The sequence below is a fragment of the Rana temporaria genome, chromosome 2, assembly GCF_905171775.1.
Source record: "Rana temporaria chromosome 2, aRanTem1.1, whole genome shotgun sequence".
In the NCBI taxonomy this organism is placed as follows: Eukaryota; Metazoa; Chordata; class Amphibia; order Anura; family Ranidae; genus Rana; species Rana temporaria.
In genome coordinates, this window is record NC_053490.1 from 72,243,074 (window position 1) to 72,263,497 (window position 20,424).

General features: G+C 41.2%; 1 protein-coding gene across 1 annotated transcript in view; it reads right to left on the reverse strand.

Moving 5' to 3' along the window:
• Nucleotides 1-20,424, reverse strand: part of FREM2 (FRAS1 related extracellular matrix 2) — a 249,492-nt gene that overhangs the window by 127,710 nt on the left and 101,358 nt on the right. The window contains exon 3 of the mRNA XM_040340373.1: nt 13,301-13,447. Within this exon, the coding sequence (XP_040196307.1) occupies nt 13,301-13,447 (147 nt within the window). The remainder of the gene's footprint in view (nt 1-13,300; nt 13,448-20,424) is intronic.

Consider the following 20,424-nt stretch of genomic DNA (forward strand, 5'->3'; position numbering starts at 1 on the left):
ACCTCCTCCAGATACCCAAGGCCAGATACAAGTCCAAAGGAGATCGAAGATTTGCAGTCCAGGGACCTCGCCTGTGGAATGCACTACCAACCACCATCCGACTGGAGTCGGACCACTTGGCCTTCAGGAGAAAGATTAAAACCCATCTCTTCTGAGGTCAAGGGGTTCCTTACCCATGAAATGGATACAGCGCCCAGAGGCGATTCAGTTCGCATGTGTTGCGCTTTACAAGTCTCTCTCTCTCTCTCTCTACAGTGGTTTGTTGTTTGCAGAGTGATTCTGATTGGGAGTGATTTTTTTCATTATTAATCAGCTCATGCATTTCCAATGTTCTAATGAGGAAAGCTCATACCAAGCGCCCTGAGGCGATTCAGTTCGCATGTGCTGCGCTATACAAGTTTTTCACTCACTCACTCACTCACTCACTCACTCACTCACTCACTCAAAGCTAACAGGTCTGCTCCCCTTTAAAAGTGTTTAACCCTTTGGGAGAATCTTAACAAAAAATAGGATTTTTTAATACAGCTTACCTGTAAAATCCTTTTCTTGGGAATACATCACGGGACACAGAGCCTTAATTGCTTAATGGGTTATGTAGTCACCACCACCACCACAGGTGATTGGACACTGGCAAACCCAATTAAATGGAGATTATCTCAGTTTTGTAGCAAACCAATAAGTGTTCCACGTTAACTCCGAAGAGGGGTGGCAGCTCTGTGTCCCGTGATGTATTCCCAAGAAAAGGATTTTATAGGTAAGCTGTATTTAAAAATCCTATTTTCTTGATCATACATCACGGTTCACAGAGCCTTAATTACTTAATGGGATGTCCCATAGCAATGCAACAATTTGAGGGGAGGGAGACACAGATCAGAATAAGACCGCCATCGAGCCAGAGGATCTATACTGCTGCCTGCAGCACACTACGCCGAAGGCAGCATCCTCATAACCTCTCACATCTACCTGGTAGAATTTAGTAAATGTATGGACCGAAGACCAAGTAGCAGCCTTACAGATCTGAGCCATGGAGGCCTGGTGATGCACTGCCCACGAAGCACCAACTGCTGTAGTCGAGTGCGCTTTCATCTGAAAAGAAAGGATCTTCTTTTCTAAACAATAGGCCTGAATAATGACTTGTCGAATCCACCTTGCAATAGTGGATTTTGACCCTGCCTGGCCCTTATTTGGGCCTTGTGGCAGAATGAATAGACAATAAGTCTTCCTTATCTGAGCCGTAGCTTGCAGATAAACCTTTACCGCTCTTACAACATCTAGAGAGTGTAGACGGTAGGACTGTATCTTGGTTCAGATGAAAACCTGAAACCACCTTAGGTAAGAAATTCAGGTGAGGCCGCAGCACCACCCCGTCTTCATGAATAATCATATACGGTTCTTTACACAAAAGAGCCGCCAATTCTGATACCCTCCTAGCCGAGGATATGGCTACAAGAAAAAACTGTTTCTGTGTCAACAGACTTAGCGAAACTTGGTGCAAAGGTTCAAAAGGTAGTTTCTGTAAAACAGACAACAGCAAATTTAAATCCCATGGGCACACGGGAGACTTAATTGGCTGATTCAACCTCAGTGCACCCTGAACAAAGACTCGGACTAGGGAACGAGAGGCAAGTGGTCTTTGAAAGAATACCGACAAAGCCGAGATTTGGCCTTTGATAGTGCTCAAGGCCAACTTTATATTTAAGCCCAATTGAAGAAAGGCAAGAATCGTATTAATGGCAAACTTCCTAGGATGCCACTTTCTGGGTTCACACCAAGAAACATATGCCTTCCAGATTCTGTAGTAGATGAGCCTGGAGGCCGGCTTCCTAGCATTAAGCAGGGTGGATAGGACTGGCCCTGAGAGCCCATGTTTCCTCAGAATGTGGGTCTCAACAGCCAAACCGTCAAATTTAGACTTTGTAAGGCAGGATGGGATATGGGACCCTGCGATAGTAGGTCTGGGCTTAACCTCCCTGGCGGTATGATTCTTTTAGAAAAAACATGCTGAAAGCGGTACCATTATTTGCAAGGAAATTTGGCGTTTTATATTGTAGGTCTGTAATTTTTAGAAATAACTTACTTAAATCTGACCAAACAAGATTCTAATAGGCATCCCGTGTATGACATTTTTTTAAAAACAAAATTATAAATTATATTATAATAAATAATTATAAATAATTATAACAAATAATAATATAATTATAATAAAAATTATTCAATAATGTAATCAAATCAAAATCACTGAAATTTGCTCAGTTGCAGAATTGTTGCTGTCATTTTTTTTTTTTTATGACGAATTTCCCCACAAATCGCTATCGCACAATTCTGCAAGTGATTATAATTTATTATCGCTGTTTTTTAGCTGATCTAAAACTATTTTTGACATAAAGGGACACTTTTGGTTGCTATGGACAATCTACAGTTTGCAGGCAGAAAGAACAGTTTTTATTATATAAAAGTACATGTAGGGCACTGGACAGACCACTAGGGACAAGGGGGGTGTGCATTTTTTACATACAGTACAGTAATCTATAAGATTACAGTATACTGTATGTAATGTGTTTGTTTACTTTTTTGAATTTGGCGCCGTTCTCCGTCCCCGTGCGTCGTAACGTCGCAGGGAACGGAGATCGGCGTCACACAGAGGCACTGTGTGAATCGAGCGAGGTCCCGCTCGCTCACACAGCGCGGTGGCATCGCTGGATCCAGGGACAAGGTAAGTAAACCATGCCTGTGGATCTAGCGAGGCAAGCCCGAGTCTGACTCGGGGTTACCGCTCGCAGCAGGAAAATCTAACCCCGAGTCAGACTCGGGAATACCGCCAGGCAGGTTAATGAAGAACCCAAGGTCTTCCTACTGCCATCCTTACGACTTCTACGTACCAGGGTCTCCTGGGCCAAGCCAGGGTGACCAAAATTACAGACTTTCCTTCCTTCTTGACACTGAAGGAATCGTGGGAGGAGCGGTACTGGAGGGAATGCATAAATCAGAGAATACCGATCCCATGAGATTGTCAGGGCATCTGAGCCTTGAGTGGACAGCATATTTTTCTAATTAAATCAATCTCATAGAATTGAGTTTCCAGAGGGCCACTAGGGACCTAGAGATAACATTTCAGCTCACCAACAAACCAGCCGGTATGCCCCCCACTAAGCCAGGCTAAATGTAAACTGGCTATATTTTTGTACCAATCTTTCAAACATTGCCAGTTGTAGAGCTTCATGGATTAGTTAAAAGGTTTTCAATTACAATAGGGATCCTTATAGATGTACGGAAAACTGATTATGTCAGAATATACTGCCACTATCACACAGACAGCAGTAAAGCATCTGTCATATCTGGATTACACTGCATAAGCTGGACTGGTATACACTATAATACTACAGACACAATAAGTTTATTTTAAAGGCTTCAAAAAAGCTGTCTGAAACTTGCCAGAAGGTTTACCTTGACAATTTTACAAATACTTTGTAAAATCTTGCTATACACACCACTCTTATAAAAACAGAAGCCTTTGGGGTTCATTTACCAAAGATAAACAGGCTGTTTACTTTGGAAGAGGAATTTCCCCAGAGCTTAGTGAAGGAGGTGAAGCTCTGCTGACTTTCATCATCCAATAATCTGCAATGAAAAATATATTTTATTGTTTTTTTCCTCGCGAGTGATTGGGTATTTTTTGAAAAGTGAATTTTAACCACATTCACTAAGCTTTGGGGGGGATTCCCTTGCAAAGCTTTATTCACTGTAATGATTGGGGGTTGTTAGCTCAAGTGTAGTCACCAGTGAGTTCCGTTCACGCCAGATAAATGGTTTCAGGGCTTGTTGGCCCACTAATATTTCAACAAAAGAAAACAGGCCAAACAACTGGTTGCCTGCAGCACCGCTGCTTGGATCTCAGACTTCGACCCATGGCCGATGGTAAGCCAAAACAGCCAGCCCTCTTATACTGGGCCCGGGCCCCATCAGTTCAACAGAGGGGCCTGGGCACCCGCTGAGTTGGAAGGCCAGGGCTGTACAGCCTTGTGACTCACCTGTCTTGTGGATCCCCCTGCAAGGGAATAGGCTCTTGAATCTACACACCCTTCAACCCGCTGTCCAGGCCCCCCTGTGTGCCCTCTCAGCCCTCGTAGAGCTGCCAGCTTCCCTCATCTCCTTTCCCACCAGCAGCTGCTGAGGGCACACAGGGGGGATCCTTTCAGGAACCAGCCCATTCCTATCCTGAATGAACACAGTGAGCGATTTGTACGGATTGCTCATATCCATTCATATTGGAAGCATAGTAAACTGTGTTTATTATGCTTCAATTTGTGAATGAACTGGAAGCCGCTCAGCGCAGAGCACTTCCTATTCATACACTGCCCAGGGACTGGGGCATCTCTGTCCTCAGTCCCTTTCAAAAGTGAGACATCAGGGGTCTACTTAGACCTCTGATATCTCACCAAAACCTCCCAACAGGCCTGTTAAAAACGTAAATAAATACATAAATAAATAAAAACTAAAATGTTAAATAAATTGTTTAAAAAAATTACGATTCTAAAAAATGTATTGTAAAAAAAGAAGGGCTCATTCACATGCGGTTTACTCTCAGAAGAGCTGTCAGCATTTGGACTAACCCCACACTTTGTACGATTGTGGGGCTCTTTTAGAGTGAGCCTTGTTCAATGAGGGTATCATTTCTGATATGGCTGCAAAGCATAGCATTGTACCTGTACCATTTTAGCAAACATAATTATTATTATTATTTTTTTTTGGGGGGGGTGACAGGTAGGCTGTCATGATTTCTAAAAGCAGCCCAGCTTGGACCAAAAAAAAAAAAAAAAATACACCATTTATTTTCTATTGGAATTCAGTAAAATTCAACAAAATTCACTGTATTGCAAATGGGATTGCTATTTTTTTTATTTTATTGCTACATTACATTTACTACATAAATGACTTTATATGTTGATAACAAGTATCCAATGGCATTGTTACAATGCAGCAAATTAAAAGCAATGGATAAAGTTTCATAGACCAAATGCCAACTACCTTATGACACAGAGTTATTTATATGTAGCACCGTGTGTTGTCATCTTTAAATGACCCATGGAATTTCTGGCAAACATTTAACTGAGCAAAGCTCTATAGGAAACAGATAGAGTGCGTGTGCAGCAATGTGTTACGAACTCCATAATAAAACGCATTGTCCCAATATCTCATCCGTTCCGCGCTTCTCAATGTCCTGCACTATCTCTAGTCATTTAATACTTTAGGTGTTTAGCTGCTATCTGTATTAAGAGTTTAAACTAAGTTTAGGAGGATATTTTATTCTAGTTATTTCTCTCATTCTTTTTTATTTCTTATTATATTAGGGGTGCAGCACATTAAATCCAACTTTTTGAATTTTAATATGCTTAACCATTTCAGCCCTGGAAGGATTTACCCCCCCCTCCTGACCAAGCCATTTTTTGCGATACGGCACTGCATAGTTTTTAACTGACAACTGTGCCGCCATTTAACGTTGTACCCAACCACAAATAGAGCTTTCTTTTGGTGGTATTTGATCACCGCTGTGGTTTTTATTTCTTGCCCTATAAACAAACAAAAAATATTTTTTACTTTTTGCTATAATAAATATCCCCCAATTTAAAAAAAAAATGTATTGATCAGTTTAGGCCAATATGTATTCTTCTACATATTTTTGGTAAAAACAAATCGCAATAAGTGTATACTGGTTTATGCAAAAGTTATATCGTCTACAAAATAGGGGATAGATTTATGTAATTTTTATTATTTTTTATTTATTTTTACTAGTAATGGCGGCGACCACTGACATTTATACAGCAATCAGAGATAAAAAATAGCCACTGATTACTGTATAAATGTCACTGGCAGGGAAGGGGTTAACACTAGGGGGCGATCAAGGGGTTAAGTGTGTCCTAGGGAGGTGTTTCTAACTGTCAGGGCAGTGTAGTGACTGGGAGTAGAGAGACATTGCTGTTTCTAATCACTAGAAACAACAGATCTCTCTCCTCTCCCTGACAGAATGGGAGATCTGTCTTTTTACATTGACAGATCCCCTGTTCTGTCTCTCTCAGGAGCGATCGGATTATTATGATTTTTTTTATCAGAATTTTGTTTAATCAACATTATCTTTGGCATTAACTTATTTATTTTTTTAATCAGTTTTTTTTTCCTTATTTCCTTTTTTTTTCTATCTTTATTTAGTGTGTTAGTTGTGCAATACAATTCATTAACCCGCAGCAATATTCCCAATCTAGATATCAGTAATTATGCCCCAGTGGTCGTTTGACCCTAACGTTCCTAGAAAGGTAAAGGCGATTAATCATACAATTCTAAGAAATAATTAACCAAGCCCTTTTAATTAGACCTAGCTACTTCTATTCCACATTTTCACAGCTGTTAAGCCTCATACACACGATCAGATTTTTGGCATGGAATTGTGTGATGACAGACTGTTGGCCAAAAATCAGACCGTTAGTACGCGCCATCAGACAATTGTTGTCCAACTTTCCGCCAACAAATGTTGGATGGCAGGCTAGTAAATTTTCAGCGGACAACGGTCTGTTGTTAGATTTTCCTTTCGTCTGTACACAAGTCCATCACACAAAAGTCCAAAGTACAAACAAGCATGCTCGGAATCAATGCTCACCAAACACAACATTAGCAGAAAGTGCCCAAAGGGTGGCACTTAAGAGCTGAAATTTCTTCACTACCTTCATGTTTGTTGGCCAACAATTGTGTGCCGTTAGTATGCAAGACAAAATTCAGGCACACGGCCTTCGGACAATAGTCTGATGCTATGTCTGCCGAAAATCCGATCGTGTATACGAGGCGTTACATGTGAAGAAACCTTTCTGTAAATTGGAGGCAGCCTTGAATATTAGGACCATTTATCTCTATAGGACTATGTTATATTACCTCATATAGGGGTTCCAATAGAGTCAAACCTCATAGCACAGCGCAGAGTGACTTTCTATTTTACTTATTTATTTTTCCCTAATTTAATTAATTTAATAAGGTTGGGGAGACCACATTTTATTTCTGTTTCAATGGTTTTTATTGAAAGTTGCAAAACATTTTAGCATAAACTGTTTGCCATAACTCAGGATAAGTATACAACGTGATCTTTACAAAAAAGCTAATTATTTACTTCAGGCCAGCACATCTGTTATTGTATTATTACAATTCCGGAAAGAACGAAACGCTAACAAAACCAATTAACATTTCTGTAGTCTAGAAGGCAATTATGGATATCGCCCGGACCCCCCATCCCTCCACACCCTGGGAGACCCCATTTTGACCCCCAGAAGTAGGGGGCCAAGCAGGGGCGGACTGACAACTCATGGGGCCCCCAGGCAATAGATTATGGGGCCACACAGTATACACATACACACACACACATACAGTACACACACACACATACAGTATACATACACAGTACGCACACACAAAGTATACACATACATATACACACAGTACACGCACAGTACACTCACAAAGTACACACATACACATACACACAGTACACACACACAGTACACACATAAATATACACATAGTACACACACAGTATACACATACACACAGTATACACATAAATATACACACAGTACACACACAGTATACAGGCATACCCCACTTTTATGTACACATTTACATAGTATTTTAGGGACAGATGTAAAAAAAACACAGATTTTTACGAACTGTCCCTGGTTTTACTGAGGCTGGCAACCCTGATGGGCCCCCCAGGCAGTGCCCGAATGGTCAGTCCGCCCCTGGGGCCAAGGGAGGAAATCCCACTAGAGAAAAAAATATATAGAATTAGAAAGAAAAAGGGGGGAGGGGGGGGAGGAAAGAAAAATGAAAAGGAAAAACAACAATGGATTCGGGGAGTATTATAAAAAAAAAAAAAACATAAACCAAGCAAAAAGCTTAAAGCCTCGTACACATGCTCGGTTTTCTCGGCAAGAACCAGCAAGAAAACTGCTGGCAGAGCTTTCTTGTCGAGTATACCGTGCGTGTGTACGAGGCTTTCAGGTTTCTCGTCTGGAAATCTGCCGGGAATCTCAACGAGAAAAATAGAGATCCTGCTCTCTATTTTCTCGTTGAGATTATTGTCGGCCTATTTCCCGACGAGAAACCCAAGCGTCTGTATAGACAAATTTTCTCACCGCTCCAGGTGAGCCCCGTAGGCAATCAAGGGCTGTTGAACCACCAAGGTGCTGGCAATGCTATTAATAGCAACAATGAAAAGGACGAAGACTGGACAGCCGCACTCCAAAATCACTTAAAAAAGAGATGTCTTTTTATTTTTCAACTGTACATACAGTCACTGCAAACCAACAACATACAGTGTGGCCGACGCGTTTCGCACTGGCAGTCAGTGCTTAGTCATGGCTTAGCCTGACTAAGCACTGACTTTGACGCATGCGCGGTAGCTTCTACGGCATAGGTAGGGCAAAGCAAGATGGCGGCAACGGCATCGAATGTGACGAGCACATGCTCGTTGTACGCGATGATGTCACCGCGTTCTTGCCTTTCTTTTGAAATGAGTGTGTGTACACTCGGGCGGCAAGAAATTCTTGCCAAGAATCTCGGCAGAAAAAACAATGTTTTTTTCCTGACGAGACTCTTGCCCGTGTGTACGAGGCTTTACTTTATCCACGATTAGTGCCAACTTTATGTTTAAAAACAGATCTTGGGAAACATCCAAGTATTTTTTTTTTTTCTGAAAAGTTACTTTTTGCTCTATAAAATTATAGCAAATATTACATACGGTATATATTATAAAATAATTCTGTCTTGGTTTCTCTTGAGATCACAGAAGAGATTTGGTAACTTTCATAAAGCTCTCTTGTTAACAGGATCTGTTAAAAGACACACAGCAGTAGCCAGGAATAAATGTCAGTGTGTAGAACAGGATAGAGCGCTCCATTTTACCTTTTGGCTCATTGGACACTGATTAGTTTTCAACACCTCTTCTATCAACTCTGACTGCCAGACTGAAAAAGAAGCCCAAATCCAGGGGGGGGGAGGGGGGAATTGGTTACAACCTGATGAAATCAACTCACAGCGGCATGGCTGGCGAGCGGTGATCTCCTGTCGGGCTTTGTTGTTTTTTTTCCTTTCATTTGTCTTATAGCTCCATGCTTGCTCTAATGGGTTTAGTCCACAGGGAGGTTTTCATTTTTATAAAGGGATAATTAGAAGAAATAAAATACATCCTAAAACAGACTGCTCAGATGATATTTTTTTTTTACAGTAATAGTAAAAGTATGCCAAGCATGCTTTTTGCAAAAAAAGGCAATTTCTATCATTATCATCAGACTCACTAACTTTTTTGATGTTTAAGGACTTTTCAGTTAAAATTAAAAAAATTAAAAATCCCTTTAATTGGTGGGAAATTCCCACTACTTTAGTAAATGTTGAACTTCAGCTGTAGCTTCATTAGTTTGAACCCCGATTCACACTTATGTAAATTCTATGCGGATCAAATGTGATCCGAAAAGCATAGCTCCGCATGTCATGTAAAAAAGCATTATTTCCAATGAAGGCTGTTCACACATATGTGGTGCAAGTTTCATTTGGTTCAAAAAAGGGTCCTGTGCGAGTTTAGTGTGGTGTGGAGCGAATTTCAGCTCCATGGATTTCTACGGGACTGGAATGAAATCGCAAATTTAAATTTTTTCCTAGACTTTAAAGAAAAGAAAATCACAGATGTGGCTATTTCCCTCACAAATTAGCACCGAGGCCTCGTACACACGACCGAGTTTCTCGGCAAAAACCAGCAAGAAACTTGCTGGGAGATATTTTTTTGCCGAGGAAACCGGTCGTGTGTACATTTTCGTCAAGGAAACTGTCGAGAAACTCGACGAGCCAAAAAGAGAGCAAGTTCTCTATTTCCTCGACGGGAATGGAGAAACTTGCCTTGCCTTTCAGGTTTCTCGTCTGTAAATCTGCCGGGAATCTCAACGAGAAAAATAGAGATCCTGCTCTCTATTTTCTCGTTGAGATTCTTGTCGGCCTGTTTCCCGACGAGAAACCCAAGCGTCTGTATACTTACCTGACGCCGTGGAAACCCGCGCATGCTCGAAATTACTTTGACGCATGCGCGGTAGCTTCTACGGCATAGGTAGGGCGAAGCAAGATGGCGGCGACGGCATTGAATGTGATGAGCGCATGCTCGTCGTACGCGATGATGTCACCGCGTTCTTGCCTTTCAAAAGAACCGCGGTTCTTTTAAAATGAGTGTGTGTACACTCGGGCAGCAAGAGATTCTTGCCAAGAATCTCGGCAGGAAAAACAATGTTTTTTTCCTGACGAGACTCTTGCCCGTGTGTACGAGGCTTTACTCTATCCGCGAAAATCTTATCAAAGAATTTTCGCTCGTATCTCGCACCATTAGTGGGCTGCAGCAACAGCCGGTTTTCGTGCGGCCATTGAATTTTAATAATTTAACATGTTGGAATTTTTTTGAAAAACAAATGATTTTCTAATCAATGATGGGAGAATCGTGCACGGAATGTAGTCAAAAAATAAATGTGCATGTGCAAGAAAAGAAAATTCCCCGAAAGAAAAGAAGATTTCCAGACACAATTTTTTTTTTCTGTAGCAGCATGAGGTGAACTTGAAGGTTTAAAAATAAATGGTGGCATCATCGGATCACAAAACGCACAAATTTTCTGATTTTCAAAAGAAAATTCTTACAAAAGTAAAATACATCACTGGCAAAGGGAAACTACTTTAAAAGAACTCCTCTGTCATTGGCATTTTAGGGGCAGAGCTAGAATATTGGGGGTATCTCAGACTTTGATCTCTAGGTCAACAAGTGGTTAGTCTAACCAAAGTTCACCCATTAGTGTTTGTGTTTAGGGCTTACTTTCTCATTTTCCTTTGCTTTGCTAGAAATTATATTGATATTTCTGAACAAAACCATTGTAGGAATTATAGACACAACTACAGAGGGCTAAAAGAAAGGTTAGATGGAACACTGGCTGAATCCTGCAGCAACAAAGGCCATTCAATAAAATATTTGGAATGGAGACACTTTATAATGGGGCAGTCTTTAACTGCATACTGGAATCAACTCAACCGGTCTTGTAAACATTTAAGATCTTGGCATTTCACACAATTTGTCAGGTCACTAGGAATAAAAATGTACCATTATAAGAATCTAGCCTTTTAAAACACTTAAGCCTCGTACACACGATCGGATATGTGATGGAATCTAATCCGATGGATATCTGATGAAGCTGACTTTCATCAGTCTTGCCTACACACCATCAGTCAAAAATTTGACTGTTCCAAAACGCAGTGACATAAAACACTACAATGTGCTGAGAAAAATGAAGTTCAATGCTTCCGAGCATGTGTCGACTTGATTCTGAGCATGCGTGGATTTTTGACCGATGGACTTCCACACAGACGATGGTTTTCTCTATAATTTTTTTATCCATAGGAAAATTTTTAAACATGTTCTATTTTTTTCCACCGATGGAAAACAAACCGATGGGGCCCACACACGATCGGTTTGTCCGATAAAAACGGTCCATCGGTCTGTTTTCATTGGACAAACCGATTGTGTGTACAGGGCTTAAGACCCTTTTCACACTTTATAGGTGTCTTAGTGCTAAAAATAGCGCCTGAAAAGCACTGGAGCGGTGCGGTTGCAAGGTGGTAGAAAATGTCCTGCAGGCAGTATCTTTGGGGCGTGTTTGGAGCGCTGTAAAAAGTGCTCCACAAATGCTCCTGCCCATTGAAATGAATGGGCAGCACTTCCAAAGTGCCTTAAAAGCGATTAGAAAGCGCCGCAAAACGGGTCTTTTGTTTAGTTGTTTTTAAAGCGACCTGCTGGCACCTGAAAAGTGCTGCAAAAATGCTGCTAAAGCACAGCAAAAACGACCAGCGCTTTAGCGGCTGTTTTAGCACCTCTTCAGTGTGAAAGGGGTCTTAGAGATTTACGGCTCTTGCATATTTTACAGTTTTTTTTACTGATCTAAATGAAGTCCCTGGCTTTTAAGTGCGTAAATATTAGTAAACTAATGCCATGTTTTAATCAGTAAACTAGATTTGAATGGTAGATTCAATTAATTTAATATTTGGCATTCTGGGAGCTAGGAGAATTTTGAAGCACTTATATATGAATACTGTAAATGCATGTAAATATATGCTATTCAGACCATCCTTGCGTTTTTGCACAAGGACTTTCTTTTTTTTTTTTCACTTCAGACTAAACCATTTATAAAGAGAAGGTAGCGAGACTTGCCCGCCTTTCATTTGCCCGCCATGTCTCCTTCCTGGTTTCGCATCATATGTGGAAGTTTTTGTATGTGGAGTTTTGATTTTTGTTTTTTTTTCCGTATCCAAAAGGAACAAGTATATATTTTGTTTGCTTTTACAAAATTTTTAAACTTTTCTACCTTAATTATTATAGCACTTCTGCCCCACCACTTCCCATTTAATTCAGTTATTTTACTATTTGCTGACGAGGTATGCACTCTTCTCCATATTTGTTTTAATTCTAGAATACTCAGAGAGGATCCCAATTCCTCCTCCCACTTTTTGATATATGGTGGAATGTCCAATTGATCTACTTCTATTAAATTTTTATAGATCTTAGAGATAACTCCTTTCCCTGTTTCTCCTTGACTGATTCTCTCGAGGGGGCGTAGGTTTTCCGCAGATCTACGCGGCTGTGGGAGAGCCTCAAAAAAATGTTTTAACTGGCCATACCTCCAGGACTTACCACACAAGGACTTTCTACCAAGAAGGTCTGGCATTCATACATCAGTACCGTGTGTAAGGACCCTAACTGAGGTGGTAATTTTGATTTATCATAATGATATATGCATAAACCATGGAATCTGAGTACTTAAAAACATCTACCCACCCTCTTTTGGCTTATGAATGTTAGCAGCACATGCAACTTAGAAAAAAGGCCAGTTGTCCACTTATTCAGAAATTTTCCAACAACTTGAAAAATCTGTGGGAAAAAATAGTGAGCACAGCTGAAAGCACTCATTGCTTCATAGTCTTCTCTATCAAATTTGTTTTTTTGATTGAGTGCACTGCTTCAGGAATCTGACTATTTATGGTCATCCTTGGACACAATCATAAAGTCCATACATAGAGAAAGAGAGGAAATGGTTGCATAGTATCTGAGCTGCAGAGGGTCTTGTAATTCCATTCTACAAAACAGACCCTCTGGTGATAAATAATATCAAATTGGCAATTGTTTTAGCATCAAATGGTTATAATTTTAATGAGCAATATGGAATAGATAGGAGTTTCAACAACTTACCGACAAAGGAGGTTTCGCCCAGGTATCCTCTACGCCTCAAGATGATCTCTAAATGTTTGGCATCTTCATTCACCACATAGTACTCCTTTTCTATTGAAATCCAGGCCCAGTTCAGACGAAAGTGCTGATTCTTCAACTTGTTTCCTCCTGTGACAATCATAAAAGTAAGTTTAAATAGAAGAAAAAAAAACTGCCAATATGACTCAAGTTGTCTTATTATAGCTGGACATATAGCTAAATACAAAGATGAAATAATATATACTGTATGGAAACTATTGTACCTGCATAATAAAAAAACAACATTCAAAATTGATCTAATTTATCAATGTGTGCTAGTGGTCTCAAAGCATCCAATGATGTTCAGATCTGTACTGAAAATATTTGTTGGGGAATTATAGTTTGAAATTGATGAAGTAGAAGCCTAAGAGCTATGAATGGAGGAGGCAGACCTTTCAATCATCCACCCGTTCTCCATTCATAGATCGCTTGTCATTGATGGAAGCTATAGTATGGCTATGGTACCAGCATAAGGAACATGTGTTTCACTCACAGAAGCAGTAGTAGGCTTCTAGGAATGGCAGAGCTTGGCGGAAAGGGTGGGCATAGCCAGGCACACTTAATGAGAGCCTGTGCCAGCCCCTTAGTTCTATTAACCCTCACCACACCAGAAGATTACAGCGGCATGGGTCAGGGGGTGCATGAACAGAAGAAGATTTCACCTAAAAGAAGAGGCATCAGCACAAGAGACACATTTTACTGACTGTAAGTTATGTCCCTTGTGCTCATTTTGTCCCTTGTGCTGATTTTTCTTCTTTTTTGTTCTTATTTTGGCTAAACTTAGGCTTTAATTCAAACCCCAAAACCCTCAAAGGAAATTTTCCCAGAGAAACATGTTGGCTGCCATTTAACAAATGCTGGTTACTTGACTGTCATGCTGATGCCATGGGTTCAATACTTTAAAGTGTATTTTTACGTTTGCAGTCAAATTTGAGAAACCCCCACCATGTTTGTTACCTGCTCCCATTCGCACGGCATTAACTACACACACCCCTCCCTCTGCACTTCCAGCACAAACACATGTACGCACATATGCGACGACATGATAGAAGACCCACTTCAGTGAGGCTGCATATATGTGTACAGGCAGCAAGGAGTTAAAATAATAGTTTTTTTTAAGCAAGCAAAAAGCACCTAAAGTAGAACTATAGGCAAAGTTTATTTTGGATAGAGTAAGGGAGGGTTAGATTTTTTTCCCCGCCATCTGTGTCCCATTTCAGAGACTTCCCTTCACTTCCTCTCTCATAGCAAAACAGGAAGTGAGAGGAAATCCCAGAAAATAAGGGAATTTCTTGGGGACTATTATTTTATTCCATGGAATGCTGTAATCTCTATATCAGGCACCAGATCTGTCATTGCAGAAACCAGTCCTGTGACAATACCTCAGCTCTATCAGTCAGTTTAAAGCAGAACTAAACCCTCCTATTCTTTACACCAAGGGAAGCTGCAATCTTAGCCTCTGATTGATCTGCAGTTGCCATGGTGCTGTTAGGCACCAACCAGTTGATGGCTTGACAATTCGGTTGACAGCATGATCAAACACAGCCGATCGCTTGGTCCTTAGAGCTCCCTGAGCTGAGGCCGTCTCAGCCTCACATCAACTCGCTGTGAGGCTGAGAGGGGTGCCAATCCAGGCATGTGGGCGGATCCCGACCATATGGTCACGATCTTTCCTAAGCCTGGCCCGGCTCTGTGATTCCAGCCGACAGTGGGCTTCGGCCTGCTGTCTGCTGAAAACGGGTCACAGAGTGCAGAATGAACTGCACTCTTGTGATCCACAGGAGAAGTACAGGCAAACGAGCTTTCGCTGTACTTGTCCTTTAAAATGATGGGTTTAGTTCCACAATACATGCACAATTTTGTCTAGAGTGTACCTTTATATTAGCAACATACCACACTGCTATGAACTTCATCTGCGCACAAATACAGCTGTGAAATGGGTATTGAGCAGCTGACACCGGGGACCTTTAAATCCTTTTATGGACTGTAGAACACCAGCACGTGCTTGTCCCTCAAAGATCCTAAGCAGTCAAGCTGAGACTTTTTGTTCCATGTTAGACTTTGATTAGTTGCACTATAACACGTGTATCTTTTGGAATTGAAGGTTTAAAGACAAACCGTTAATTAGACATGCCCTATTTGTCTGCCAGCTGGCCGTGACATGGATTCGTCCTCTGTGATCTTTGTAACGTAAAAGCTGCTTTAATAGATGAATGATGAAAAATAATCTTATCTGAGTGCTCACCATACATGAAATATGTTTCTGGATCCTAATCAATAAAAAGGTGAGATGTGCATGACCGATTTGTTTATCTTCCTCCGGAAAGAGGTTTTGTAGTGTCACTAGTAACTGACAGAGGGAAAAATTGTACTCATAAAGGATCAGGGCATGAATCAGATGATGTGATAAGATGATGCCGTTCAAAGTTCACCTCCTGCCAGAACACAATGGAGGCATCCAACAGCAAAGCTGAGGGTCACAAACACTGCTCAAACCCATACCTCCAACACCTCCCAAATCTCTTGTGGAATTGTTAAAATATATGTCCAGACAATTTATTCTCTTAAGCCTTGTACACACGACCGAGGAACTCGACGGGCGAAACACATCGTTTTACTCGTCGAGTTCCTTGTGAAGCCGTCGAGAAACTCGACAAGCCAATTTTCTCCATTCCCGTCAAGGAAATAGAGAACATGCTCTCTTTTTGGCTCGTCGAGTTTCTTGACAGTTTCCTCGACGAAAATGTACACACGACCGGTTTCCTCTGCAAAAAATATCTCCCAGCAAGTTTCTTGCTGGTTTTTGCCGAGAAACTCGGTCGTGTGTACCAGGCTTGAGTTTTGGACTTGGAAAAGGGTTAAAACCCCGGCCAGGTTTTTTATTTGTATCTGGGTGCCAATGAGACTCACCACTCTGACTATACAATCTCTGTATAATCCACTTTAGATCTACCAAAACTAATATGAGGACCTACCTAAACTATTCAACCAATTTGCATACAATCAGGAAGGTTCTTGCACTACATACTTGTTGGTAGATTATACAATCAGATGTGTGATGAACTTTAGGGAGATTTCCTCTCACTTCCTGCCCTGCCAACCTTTTACCAGACAGGAAATAAGGAGAACTCCAAACAGCAAGGCAGATAAAAATGAAGATTCTTTCCTTTAGTAGATGGGGAAGGCTAGAACCCCTGAGGGATTTTTTTTTCTGTCTGTGTCCCTCGTTGGCGATTTTCTAATATGTCCCTGTTGCAGATTTTCCAATATGTCCCAGCTGATGAACTCATTGTCAGCAGGACAGGAAGTGAGGGTAGATCTCTCTTGCCCAAGATGGAAGTAAAGACACAACAAGAGTACTAATTCTTTCCCACTTTACCTAATACTAGAAAAACTATTTATTTTTTTTGCTTGATTTATAATTGAATTATTGGTCTAATGCACTGAAAAATAATTTTGGGGAAAATGTGCCCAAAATTTGAGCGTGGATTTGGTCCAAACCCGGAAAGAAGCTGTCAGCTGAAGATGGAGAATTCCTATTTGCATGTACATCATTGACCTAATAAGGCCATGTGGTCAATGTATTACTGTAGGTCAATGATATGTGGCCATATTAAGTCAATGAGGTCACAAGCATCCTTGCCCCTTTGTGTACCTGCAGATGTGGGGAAGCGGGGTGGGTGGGGAATCCCCTGCCCACTACTGATTAGCCTGAAATGGAAAGTTTCCTTCTGGGTTTGGACCAGACCCAAACTCATCCCTAGCCCTTAATATACCTGCAGACTATCAGCACCAAAATACCATATGTTTTTATGCTTTTGATCAATAGCAGTCAGAAAGCAAGACAAAAATGAAAACTACATGAACAAATGGCTTTTCCTTATTAGTTCATTTCTATAGTAACCAAATACCTCTATGCTTCTAGAATATATTACAAAATGAAAAGATTAAAACCGTTGGTATGGAAAGTTTCCTTCTGGGTTTGGACCAGACCTGAACTCATCCCTAGCTCTCAGACCAGCAGCAACAATGGGGGATATTTAAAAAAGGCTAATCCACTTTGCACTACAAGTGCAAACTACAAGTGCAAAGTGCATTGAAAGTGCACATGGAAGTAAAGTCGCTGTAAATCTGAGGGGTAGATCTGAAATGAGGTGAAGCTCTGCTGATTTTATTATCCAATCATGTGCAAGCTAAAATGCTGTTTTTTATTTTCCTTGCATGTCCCCCTCTGATCTACAGCGACTGCACTTCCAAGCGTACTTTCAGTGCAATTTCAAGTGCACTTTGCACTTGTAGTGCAAAGTGGATTTGCCTTTAGTAAATAACCCCCCCCCCCCCCATATGTTCTTATGCTTTTGATCGCTAACACAAAACAAGACATTGTACCAAAATGCAAACTACATGAACACACGGATATCCCTTATTAGTTGCTGCCTATAGTAACCAAATACCTCTATGCTTCTAGAATACATTACAAAACTAAAACAGACTTTCGGCCAGCTACTTTGGGAAACATAATTTTTCCTTAAGACTTCGGTTCCGCAGGTGTACTATAGTGTACCAAAAATCCAGAACCAGCCCTACCTAATACAAGGGCTTTATGGAGTAGGTGAATTCTATAGAATTAGTCCCTAACCTAGTACATGTGAAAAGCAAGTCTGATATAATTCACAATTTGCGCTTATCGCACACTGTAAAAAGTGAAAGTCCAGCCAGATGACAATCTTGTTAAACACGTTCGCAGTGATGACCTGCCACCAACACCATCACACTTTATATGATAGAGCACATCCTAACAAGTGTATTGTGCTGATTTATTTGTAGCGCTGCCTTGTGTAGTTTTGTTTATATGTACTAACTATAGTGTACGCCTGTGCGGGGGCCATGTTTGCCCACTGGGGGATGCACAAATTCACAATATGGAGTGGATAGGGCTAGCAGCCATTGATTAAGGCTTGTTAATACCTGTTGCCAACACATCTGAGGCCCCGTACACACGACCGAGTTTCTCGGCAGAATTCAGGCAGAAACTCGATCGGAGCTGAATTCTACCGAGAAACCCGGCCGTATGTACACTATCGGCCGAGGAAGCCGACGAGTTCCTCGTCGAGCCAAATAGAGAACATGTTCTCTATTTCCTCATTGTTCATAGGAGAAAAGTTGGCTCGCCGAGATCCTCGGCGGCTTCACACAGAACTCGACAAGCAAAACGATGAGTTTTGCCCGTCGAGTTCCTCGGACGAGTGTACGGAGCATCAATGTATGTCCTATGCATTTTGCTGTGATGCTATTGACTACTGCAGGCCTCCCCATGTATTAAATGCAGAAAATAATGGACATGTCATATTTTTCAAAACACCGTTTGGCTTTACCTGCACCAGCCATGCAGCGAGGTACAGTAGACATGTAAAACAATAGGTTGCGCTGTGACTGGCATACACGCCTGCATTTTTTTTAACCGACAAAGAAAAACACACCTGGCCGAGAAGTCTAGAAATACACACCCTGCAGCCACAAGCACCACGCTGACACTCTGATCTATCTACATTCTTATAATACACCTCCTAGCCTCCAGGTATGGAGTGACACGCTGGAGTGATTCCTCTGCCGGCGCCAGACGGTTTCCTGCACGCTGGCAAATGATCATTGTGTGTCAAAGTGTTCAGCATAATATTGGACACAGAATAAAAAAAGGTGTGGCTAATAGGATTAGGCTCTGGATTGACAGCGATATGCCGGGGAATGTGCATTGTCTGCCAGAGTCTGAACAAACAACTAATACAAACAATCTCTGACAGTATTCAGAGTATGTGGGGTGTTCTAGACCTGTTGTCGGGTCTTTTTTGTTTTTTTCTCCAAAAAAAAATTGTGAAAAATGTATGTATTTTATGATGACTTTGGAATAATGTGTCCCACTCAAAGGGGAACTCCTTTGAACAGTGAATATGATGCTGTATTTAAACAGAAGCACAGCCAAAGCTAATTTGGCTGTTCTTCTCCTGCTGTGGATCACAGGAGTGTAGTCCGTTCTGCACTCCTTTGACCCATTTTCATCAGACAGCAGGCTGAATCCCACTGTGTCGGCTGACAACACAGAGCCGGTCCAGGTTGGGGAAAGATCGTGACCATATGGTCGGGATTCACCCAGATGCCTGGACTGGCACCCAGCTCAGCCTCTCAGTGAGCCGCTGACTGTTCCCACCCCCTTCATAACCAAGTGTTTCAGTAAATGTGGGGAGGGGGGTGGCAGAGCAGAGAGCTGGTGACTGATAGTCACCAGCTCTCTACACACTTTCCCTTTCCCCCCTCTTTGTTTTTTTAAACACATTCACCTTCAAATGATCAACTCACTAGATTTTCTTGTTCACATATATAGGGACCCACCTGTCCCTTCCGTGGGGTGAAATACTGTAGGGGGGAGTGTCCTCACAGGCACGTAAACCCTTATTTGTCCACCGCATCGGCGTCTGGCAGTTACAGCTCAGTGGTAAGTGTCCCCCTTTTTTTTTCTCCTTCTAATTTAGATATACATTCAACATGCTTGATTAATTTAATGCATTTCGATAACCTCTATGGTTCAATATATATACACCTCTGTTTATACCTCCCCAAGACACGGAAGAACCACTCCACATACATGCAACTGTACATATAGGCCAAAGTGTTTTTTAATGTAATATTTAATTTGTAATAATCTATGTTGAGGATCAATAGTGTATATCCAATGATTGTGTAAACCTCATTGTATGTATATTTTGTACTTTTTCACCTCTTCTTTTCTTTCTTTTTATTCAGTTTTTGTATTGAATTATATCAAATATGCTACTTGAATTTTTTTCTATCAATACCCTCTGGGCCAGATCCTCAAAAGAGATACGCAGACTTAACTGCTGTTCAGTCTGTGTCTAACTTTGGAAACGATCCTCAAAAGGCCTTTTCCAAAGTTAGGCAGAAGATCAGGCATGTGTAATTGAATTACACTGCCGAATCTTAGGATGCAGTACCGCATCCGCCGCTGGGGGCATTTCGAGTCGAAATGCCGTTTCTAGTATGCAAATTAGCAC